The sequence below is a fragment of the Sciurus carolinensis genome, chromosome 7 (genome assembly GCF_902686445.1).
Source record: "Sciurus carolinensis chromosome 7, mSciCar1.2, whole genome shotgun sequence".
NCBI classification, from domain to species: Eukaryota; Metazoa; Chordata; class Mammalia; order Rodentia; family Sciuridae; genus Sciurus; species Sciurus carolinensis.
Window position 1 is genome coordinate 88,540,086 of NC_062219.1, and position 11,119 is coordinate 88,551,204.

Consider the following 11,119-nt stretch of genomic DNA (forward strand, 5'->3'; position numbering starts at 1 on the left):
TTTTGCTGTGGCCTGACTCCCACATCTCTCCTTAAATATCCCCCTCCCCACTTGGGGTGGCAGTTGCACTGACTGGGGACCCATCCATCTGTGAACACAGCCTCCCTCTATTCCTCTTCTTTGAGGCACTGCTGCACAGTGGGGAAGCAGAAGAAATCTTTCTTGGCAGCATCTTCTCTTTAGGAGGCAATCCTAGGGGCTGGAAGAGAGGCCATGCTGGGTGTGTTCTGTGCCTGGGTGTCACCCTGCTCTCTCCCCACCCTTCTTTACAATCAGTTAACTCCAGATGCAACAGGTTCCCTTTGGTTCTTCATGTCAAATGCCTGCCCCCAGATACACCTTTGAGTTAAGCAGAGGACACCAAGGAGTCAGTTTCAGTGGGGGTCTCTAAATTCCCCTAGCCCCTGAATGTAAGTAAAACTTTCCTGAATGCATGAAGACTTCCCATGGTAAGGCAGCATTAAGTCCCCTTCAGTTCCACTCCAGGGGGTGATGCTAAGGATCAGATCGAGGAAAGCCCAGTCTCTGTGCCAGTACCTTGTAAGCAGCCTTGTCTAAAGCCAGCAGCACAGACAGTGTCACACACTCCTGCACCACTAGAAACCTCCCCAGGAAAATGGGGCACCAGGCAGAAATCCCCTGAAGGGGTCATGGTCTCTAAAGAAGGTAAGATATGTACAAATACTGAGTCCGTTATTGGGCTGCTTCCTCCAGGAACTAATCAGGCCCCAGAGGTTTCTTGGAAACCAGTAAAGAGGAATCTCTATTTTATTCAGGCCAGAGTCCCCATCAGCTTCTGGCATTATTGAAAACTTTGTAGTGCCAATGGCAATATATATGGGTAAGAAAATTTGTCTTCACACAGGTAGTCTGTGTAGAATGAATTAAAGGTTAAAGAGAAGCTGGGGAGGCAGGTTACCAAAGATGGCAACTGCCCAAAACAAGACCCAACCTTGATCTGTGAGATGAATGAGTAGCAAAATGAACACTAAAAATAAGCATTTTTATTATATAAATACCTGCACCCTTTTCTGGGGTAACTCTGACCTGCTAAACAACTCCAAAAGAGAAGTGGAGCTGTCCTCAGCACCTCAGCACCTCTTCAACCCACCCCACCACTGTCCTTCTTCATCTCCTGGTCCCTAACCTGCTCCAAGCCAGGGCCCTTCCACTTGGGTGGGATCAGTTCCTCTCACTTCTGCATATCCCACTACCAAGGTGGCCCCTGTTCACCCAATCCTCCTGGGCACCAGTCCCAAGCCATCCTCTCCCAGCTCCTAGGTTCCTGGCTTGGTCGCTTTCTCTTTTTCCTCAGGTCCCCTTAACCTCTTCCCTGGTCAAGCCAGGGCCGCTGGCCCCAAGACGGACACCTCCGCCCGCACCCAGCACCCTCGCCCGCCCCTCCCCCACACTCAGCCAAGAGGACTGGGTGAGTGAGTGGTGAATGGACGGATGGAGGCACAGAGGCACGGAGGGATGGATGGCGCGGCTGGGGGTGGCTTACTTGAGCATGGCTTCTTCTTTTTCCTCCTCTTCCTTCTGCCGGTCCATCACTGCCATGATAATGTTCCTCTCTTCCTCGGTCAGGTGGCTCAGGTCGGGCAGCTCTTGCATGGGGGGAGGCACCGTGGGTGGGCGAGGACCGCGGGGCCCCACGGTCGAGGACATTTTCGTGGCCTGCCCGCCCCCTCCGCTCGCTCTCTCGCTCTCACCTTTCGGATTCACGCCCAGCAGCTGCGCCCCTGCTTTCCCCTCACAGCGGAGCCCTCCCGGCGGCGGCAGCAGGAGGAGGAGCAGCGGCAGCGGCAGTAGCAGCAGCAGAGCCGGGGAGAGCGAGAACCCAGTCTTTCATGGTTGTTTGCATCCACCCAGCCCCGGATGCTGCCTTTGTTTTGGTCGCCCTGGCGAGGCTCGGGGCCGCCCGGCCGCCTCCCGCAGCCCAACCTCGGCCGGCGGGGGCGGGCAGGCGGAGGCGCGGCGGGCGCGGCGAGGGGGCGAGGGCTCCGCCAGGCTCCGCCGATCCGGGCGTCTCCGGCTGGGCTCGCGGGGCGGGGGCGGGGCTGGGGCTGGGGCTGGGGCGGCCGCCGCCGAGGCTGCTCTTAGGCTCGACTGCCTCCAGTTTGGGGCTGCGGGAGGGAGAGGGAGTTTGGGTGTCAGTTAGGCGGAGTCTCGGAGGCTTTGCTCCTGGGTGATGCCGCTGCTCTCGCAGACATAGCTGCCAGCCACTCAGTCCCAGAGCTGCTCCGCCCACCCGCACCCACCCGCCCACTCCCCAGGTCCGAGCCACGCGTGCCCCAGCCGCTCCCCCCACGCTCGCCAAAGTGCACATCACCTCGCTCTATCCCCAGGTACCCCTCACCCATGAGTCATCGCCCCTTGTATGTCATCCTCCCCAGCCCTATTTTTCCATGGGTTGCATTAATCATCATCATCCTCGCTACCATCTTCACCGTAGAGCATTAATATTATTTGAGCACCCCCAGTGTTCCGAACAGCAGAATGAAACACCCTCTGGACGCATTTTTTTCCCCTTCTTTCCACCATATCTTTGTCATTTAGTAGTCAAGTGTTTACAGCCACAGCAGCGTGATTTTCTAGATAATTTTAGTGCACACACAAACACACACATACACACACCTCCATCAGCCCGGGTTTGTGAGTACACTGTACTTTTGGATGCAGTGTCTTTCTTAACCCATCCTCAGTAGGACTCTTCTGCACTGTATCCTAATTTCACCTGAAGTAACTCTAATACCTCATCTGGGGCTCTGGGTAGCCCCATTGTACCGCATAACTGCAACTTCTTTAGTGCTTGTACACGGATTATCTACTCTGATTCCTTGAATGATGCTCACTATCATCTCGTACTCACTTCTTAGCCTCAGTAGGTAGTTCTCAAGAAACAATGGTCCCAGATAAGAAAAACATCTAACCATATTCTTCTGCTCAATGCCTGGCATTGTGTTTGGCATTAAGTATGAGGTCTTTTTGCTGATAAAGGCAAAAATTAATAGGCGACCCTTTCAAAATAGGTAATATTATCAGCTTTAAAACCCGGAGACTGAATTTTGTTAATATAATTATTTTTATAAATCAATATAGAGAAGGGTTCAAATTGAACAATTTCCTTGTGAGGATCTCTTAGCAATAATCATGAGAGAACTGATATGTTCTCTCCCAGGAATTCTCTCTATAGTTCCAGAAGGGAGTTAGTACTCCTAGCTTTTTTTTTTTTTTTTTTTTTTTTTTGTAACCTAACTTTGTTAATGAGATGATGATGACAATGATGATACTTATGAATAAAATCTTCACCTTTAAGGGACTCAGGAGTTTAGTTGGTCTTTCTTTAAATGCAGGAGTTTCTTTGATATGGACACATCTATTTTAATACCATTGGTAATGAAAAGCTTATTACCTCTTAATTCCATTCCATTTCTAAATCTGTCTTCTAACTGAAACTCTTTCTCTTTTGGAAACAATAATCAGTTCATAATCATTCTTCTCCAGAGTAAACTTTTCAACTTTATCCAGCCTGTTAAATGTGTAGTGTTTCAAGGACTGACTTTGGACACTTTAAATTTTTTCTATAGCCTCATAAAACAGGCATCAAAAATACACATAACCAAGAACAATGCTTGAATTTTAGTAAGTGCTCATCATTATTTTTATTTATAAAACTATATTGCTCTAACTTTTTGGTAGTAATGTCACTTATGAGAATGTCACTGAAATAAACTTATAGTCCACTAAAATTTCCAGTTATTTTTCATAAGTGCTGCTGTCTAATTAAGCAATTGATGAAAACACTCCACTCAGCATCTTTTAATTTTTAAATAATTGTATTTGTCTTCCTCAGTTCAATGTACATTTAGAGAGGAAAAACACTGAGTTGAAATTCTGGCTCTGCCCATGATTTTATGATTTTGGCCAAAATACTTAACTTTTCTGCACCTCTGTTTTTTCATCTATGAAATGGGGATGATTTCCCTCTCAAAATGAAAGATTAAATAAGAAGTTTCTAACTGTACACAAAACACTTTGTAACTCTTTTTCTCATTTCTGACTCTAAGAGATGTATTAGCACATTTCTCAATTATTAATGTACAGAAGGGAGTAGAAATGTAGACAGTATATTCATTTACCAGATGCCTGGCTCACTGCTAGTCAATATAGAAATGAAAACATGAGACAGATGAAGGCTTTGTCCTCAAGAGGTTTACAATCATATTGATTCCCATTAAATTCTTCTAAAACAAAAATAAAGGAACTGTAAAAACTTAGTAGTAGACATTAGAACTAGCTGAGCAAATATCTTGAAAGCAAGGCCCTAATGAACAATTAACAGTGGTGCTTTAATTTTCTTTGCCATAATAAAATACCACAGATGGATTGGTTTATCTAACAAATTTATTTTCTCAGAGTTCTAGTTGATAAAAATTCAAGATCAAGGTGGCAACAGGTTTGATTTCTCCTGAGGCCTCTCTTCTAGGCTTGCATATGGCCTCTTCCTGATGTGTCCTCACATGACCTTTTCTGTGCGCATGTGTAACCATGGTGTCTTGCCCTCTGCTTATAAGGACCCTAGTGCTATACGCAAGAACCTCATCTTTATAACCTCATTTAACCTTTATATATTTCTTTGCTTGGGATCCCATATCCAAATACAGTCATATTCCAAGTATTGGAGGTTAGGACTTCAATATATGCATTTTTTGAGAAACATGATTCAGTCCATAACTAATGGTTTCCCTTTATTAGAATTACTGTGTGTGTGTGGGGGGGTGATTATATACATGTATTATCTGTATGACAATGAAAAAAATCTATTTCTCAATAAGTTTATACTTACTTCTCTGGGCTATGTACACACACCAATGTAAAATCAGTGAATAAATAAATGAGTGACTATTCTGACTATAAATTAGTGGGTGCCTTGGTACAGACCATCAGTGTTTCCCCTTCTGTCAGAAAACTCACCTGTTTTGTAGGAACTTAAAAGCAATTTCTAAAACCCAAGAAAGGCGTTTTTACAAATTTGCCTTCAGAAAATAAGAGCTTGTCTGCACTTTGAAAAGCATATACCAAAATATGTGGCACAGATGGTTAGCTCCTGGAGATGCTCTCAAAAAATTGTTCAGTGAAGTTGGAAAAATGTGCATAATACCCCTCTTCTGGAAACTCACAAGGCACATCAACAAATAAAAAGTGCTAAGAAACAATCATTTACTGCAGTAAAGAATTCTGTTTTGTGTGATTTAGCCTCCTTTTTATCAAATGTATCGGACCATAGAACTAGCTCAACCTCTCATGGGGGACACATGCCTCCCACAAGCTTTAAGGAAAGCCATGATGAACAGACCTGATATCCAAAGATATTAACAAGAGGGACTGGAAACCTCTAATGAAATTGTTTTTGCTTGATCAATGATATTTGTAGGAAAGAAACCAAATCTCTATTCGTATGTATCAAATGCCTCAAAACTGACATTCACACAATGTTTAGGATACTAGTCAGAAACTATGACATAGACTATGTGCCTAACAGGTAACGTTTTAGCTGCTCTTATTTCCACTGACACTCTCAAATCATCATTTCTCAAAACAACTCTCAAGTGGGACACCAGTTTAACTTTTAACTTAATAACTAAGGTTATGACTGTAGAGTACTGCTGGAAAGTTATCAGTTTCAAATTCTACAAATACTGCAATTTGGTAAGAGATAATGGGCTGAATATTATCCCTTCCAAAACATGGCCACCATAAAACTGAAATTGTGACTTTTTTGGAAAAGGATCTTTACAGATGAAATGAGTTTAAAGAGGTCATGTTGGATTAAGGCAGGCCATAAATCCAATGACTGGTGTCCTTACAAAAGGAGAGGACAGACTCACAGAGAGGTCATATATGAAAACACAGAGAGAGAGGCACGGGGAGAAGTCCATGTAAAAACAGGCAGGTGGAGTTGGGGTATCATAAGCCTAGCAATGCCAGGTGCCATTAGAAACCAGAAGAAGCAAGGTATGGGTAACCCCTATTTCAGAGAGAGCATGGCCCAGTTGTTGTCTTGTGGTTTGCAGTACTAGTAGCCTCCTGTATTAGGAAATTAATACAAGAAATATGTCAGTTTGGGTGATTAGTAAAGTTCCCTGAGCCTTCTTTTGCTTGTCTATAAAATAAATATAATAATACCTACCAGAGTTTAAGTAAGAATAAAATATCATGAGTATTTGCACAGTACCTGGCAAACAGAAAGAACTTCTTTCATTCATTCATTCAGAATGTATTTACTGGGCACCTGCTTTATCCTAGGTGCTGAGATTATGGTAGGGAGCAAAGAATATTAAAATAATGGCCCTGAAAAGAATTGACAAACTAGGGCAAGTAAGACCAGTGCAGCCAACTGCCTGTTTTGTTCTTTGATTTTTTGTAAATAGACTATTTGTTGCTGAAAGCTTAAAGTACTTACTATCTGCCTCTTTAGAGAAAAAAAAAAAAGTTCGTCAATTCTTGCTCTAGATACTTGAACTGCTCTTAAAGGAGATAGGCATAAATAACACTCAACCATTAGTGTATGTTAATTACTCTAGAAAATAACTTGCCAGTTATCATAGAGAGGACTACAGAAAAATATAGGTAGTCCTAGAAGTTCTAAGAAGGGGTCCTGTGACCAGATATTTGAAGGACGATGGAACCAGCCCAAGTAGAGCTCACCACAGACTGTTATAAGTGGAAAAAAGTGCTAGAGACAGTCCCTGAGTTGGGAAAGGGTAGCATCCTGGAGGAGCAGAAAGTAGGGCAATGAGGCTGAATTATTGTGAGGAGAGGAGAAAATAGCTGGAGATGAGCTCATATGGGTCCAAACCAGTCAGGACAAGAAGTGCTGTTTTATCTTTGTGCAGTGAAAAATCACTGAAGAGTTTAAGCAGGGAGTTAAATGATGTGCTTCACATTTTAAAAAAGATTACTCTACCTTTGGGTGACAGCAAGGGAGACTAGACATAGTAAGTCTGATTAGCAGAAATTAAAGTGGCTTGGAGTAGTATGACTAAGGAAAAATGAATATATTCAACATATGTTTTCCAAGTAGAACCTAGAGACCTGCAGACAGATGAGCTGTAGGGTGTATGAAGAGAAGATCAGCTGTGATTCCTGTTTTGGTCAATGGGTTGTGGTTCCAAACACTGAAATGTGAAATTTGTGTATCTAGGGAGAGGTACAATTGATGTGTTAGGATATCAAAAGACTTTCATCACTGTTGCCATCAGCAGCAGCATCTAAACTCTCAGAAAGAGAAATATATTTGAGTTTAATTTGCAAATTGGTATCTCTAACCAAAAAAATAAAATTATTTTTTCCTAAAGTTTTAGAAAGCGATGCTGTTCTTTGAAGATTGCTTCTATTAAAGATTGGCCTGGGAGCTGAAAGGGCCTTTGTTGCTCTCCTGACAATGAGAAAAATGAAAATTCCATTAATGTATAATCAACAGAAGTTAGCATACACATAAATATTCATATAACTAAGAACAGAGTACTAGTTAATTTTTTCTCCAAGGAATAGGTAAGTGGTACACTTGTGTTTAATTTCTACCAAGTTTTGAAATTGTTTTGAAAGCTCTGCAACATGTTTTGAGACACAGTCTTGACTAACCAGTGACCTCTAATCCTAGAGTTATGAGGTAACACATTCACCTGCATATTTTCCACCACCATTCCCATGAGTATCACCATAATCTATTAAACAAGAATAGTTTTTACATTAGGTGATCATATGTCCTGGTTTGTCCAGGACTGTCTGAGTTGGTGCCCATTGTACTTTCATTATTATCAATAATATTCCCTTTTGCTTAAACATGTTCCAGTTTGGATGATAAATTATATGATCACCTTATTTATATATAGTTACAGTAATTTGCAAAAATGTAGTCTTTCTGGATTCAAAGAACATTTGGCTCTCAAGAAATTTCATTGAAAGTATTTGGCTGAAACTGGATATCACATTTTGGCCCAAATTCAGCCAAATACCTATTTTAATCTGATTTTTGGTAAGGTTCCATGATTGTCAGTTATTTCATGAGGAATTCAATGTGTGGGAATGTTTTGTTCTTGGACCTAGAAAAAGGGCCATCATAATGTTCTCTTCTGATGGGTCATACCATCCTTGGACATACCTCTGCCAAGCAATGAATATTCTTAACTCTTCCTTCTTTGAGTTATATCCCTTCAATTCTTGTCTCCTGATTCAGAATCCTAGTTCATGGCCTCTGTTCCATTCCTCTGAGGATGATCATCTTCCATATTAGTCAAACTTAGAATGCTACATTGGCAATGTTTTAGAATAATTTTTCCACATTTTGTTCTCTTCCAATTTTATATTTTGCATTGAGTAATTTCTTGCAAATCCTTCAGTTTTGACTTATGTGATATGAAGAGTCTCCATCTTAGATGCCTTACTACTTACTGGTTTTATCATTCTTAGAGTTTATGCTGAATGGACTGAAGTGCCAAAGTCTTAATGTTCTTCTCTCTATTCTATATCTGTGATATCCTCCTCTGTTAATGGTTGGTCTTTATCTTAAAGAGTATGACAAACTAACTTCAGAAGAAACTTTACTTTTTACCTACCTATAAAGGTAAAAACACCCTAAGTAGAAAAATGGATTTGAATAATAATTTTGAAGATGAGACTAATTCTATAAACATTCAAATTTTAATAAGTTAAAAGCCCTTTTAGTAGATTTAGCATGTATTAATTATATCTTTATTAAAAGAATATTTTATTTAAACAGAGGCACTTAAACAATCAGATTTAAATAAGCCCTTCTTCCTCACCATGATTTGACTTGAACCCCCAAGAGTTTCCCAGCAAGTTCTTTTGCCTATTTTCTTATTTTCCACTCAAAAATTTGAGATGGGTAATACAGCCCCACACAGACCATCCCTGGTAAAGACATGCATTTTTATTCATGGTTCCACAATCTCTGTAGGACAGTGGGGAGCTTGGTAGAAAACAAGGTCTTAGGTATTTGTTCTGGCCCTACAGATCTGAATTCTACACACTTGACCAAGTCACTCAATCTTCTCAAGTGTGAATTTCCTTATCTGGAAAATGGAAACGATTTTTATTTCTCTTAAATATTCATTATTTGCATAATAGTAATGATATGTACCTATTATGTAATAGGTAATAATAATAGTAATAACATTTATCTGTTCTGTGTTCCTGGTCTGTGTTAAATGTTGTCATGAATTATCATTTTTTTTCTTCTCACACTGGTTTGAACAGTTAGTATCCTTTGGGGGCACTGTTCAGTATGACCAGTGTGGATCATTGTCCTTCCTCATTTCCTGTGTTCCACAGATAGGAGATAGAGCCAATGTTTAACATAATCCTTCTAGTGCAGCTTTCATATGATTGTTCTTCCTCCAACTTGTAAAATATCCCTGCTCTGTAACTTTCTTTCTCCATTTTTTTTTTTTTTTTTTTAGGATTGTTTTACCACCCTCTCCATGACTTATTCTCATTTACCAAAGATTTACTTTAGCTTATAGTCTTCTTTTTCGCAACAAGGTCTACACTTATGGAAGATATTTTCATACCCATAGAGAGCCGTCCAATACCTTCATCTCTAGGTATCTCAGACTTTTTCAGATCCACTCTATCAGCATCAATTTTCATGGCCATTCCTTGGACCCTGAATTCCAATAAACTGTACCATCTCTAAAAATCACTAATTTAAACCTTCCCTCACTGACCATAGGTGCCATAACTCATAGAACTCTTTGAAAAGTTAAAAACCTACAATCTGCTAATATTTTATTTTTTCCCTTTATTTTCACCCTGATTTTAGTTTTACTTACCTTCATATTCAGCAGATATTCCATAATTACTTAAGTAACACAAGAGTCATGTTTTTCTCACCCTTGTGGTCTCTTATCCCTCCACTGTATTTGGGAAGAGAAGCCAGCAGAATGCTGTCTCATGTACTCTCAGTGTTATTACCTGCTCCTGCTGCTCCCCTGGGCATCTTTATCTTGTCTGATGGCCACCTGTACACTTTTCTCAAAGTCAGCAGCAGCTCAGAGGTTACAGACCTTCAGTGTCATGCTTTACAATACGTTTGAGCCATTATAGTGAACTCAGACGAATGGTCTGGCAGTTTTCACGCAACCCTCAATTTCCCTCTTCCACTTCCACTGATAGTTGAGTTAGTTGAATTTCTGCGACTTTATCACGGTGAGTTACTCTGTTTGGACTGTTATGACAAAACACCATAAGCTGACTGGATCATAAACACCAGAAATTTATTTCTTTGAGTTCAGAGTTCAGAGTCCAAGATCAAGGCGATGGAGGATTCATTATGGGGGGAGGGCCATCCTGTAGTTCATAGAAGGGGCTTTTCCTCTCATCCTCATAGGGCAGAAGGAACAAACAACTCCTATGAGCCTCTTTCATCCGTTATGTTCATAAGGATTCTGCCCTCAAGATCTAATCATAGCAATTCAAGATCCACTCACATCTCTACCGACTGAATTTTTTATCTAGTCTTATTCACCCCTGGCCATGGTATCCCACCCTCTCAACTTTATATGTCCCCAGGGATCCAGCTACATAGATCTTGCAATTGTTTGTAAATTTAAACGATAGTGTGCAATGTCTTATTATCCTTTATTTAAGGGTGTTGGGAAGCCAGGTGCCAGAGAGAGTAGTAAGCCTGAAACCATTCATCAGCCACATACATGTGAGTATGCACACGCACACAAATACATGCACACATATAAACAGATGTCTAGTTTAGCAAAACATAGTGGTGTGAAAAAAAAATGCTGATTCAGGAAAGCTGACCCACACTGTAATCCCAGCAATTTAGGAAGCTGAGGCAGAAGGATCACAAGATGGAGGTTATCCTCAGCAACTCAAAATCAAAAATGAAAAGTGCTGGGAATGTAGGTCTGTAGAGTGTCCTTAGCAGAAGAAAAGGAAGGAGAAGAAGAAAGAGGAGAAGAAGGAGAAGGTGAAGGAGGGGGAGGAGGAGGAAGAAGAGGAGGAGGAAGAAGAGAAGGAGGAAAAAGATAGGAGTGGGAAGGGGAAGGGAGTCAGTGGTCAGGGGAGGAGATGATGC

General features: G+C 41.3%; 1 protein-coding gene across 1 annotated transcript in view; it reads right to left on the reverse strand.

Moving 5' to 3' along the window:
* Rims1 (regulating synaptic membrane exocytosis 1) overlaps positions 1 to 1,939 on the reverse strand; it is a 449,118-nt gene extending 447,179 nt beyond the window's left edge. The window contains 1 exon segment of the mRNA XM_047559146.1: positions 1,505 to 1,939. Coding sequence (XP_047415102.1) covers positions 1,505 to 1,668 — 164 coding nt within the window. The 5' untranslated portion in view covers positions 1,669 to 1,939.
* Positions 1,940 to 11,119: the final 9,180 nt, after the last annotated feature.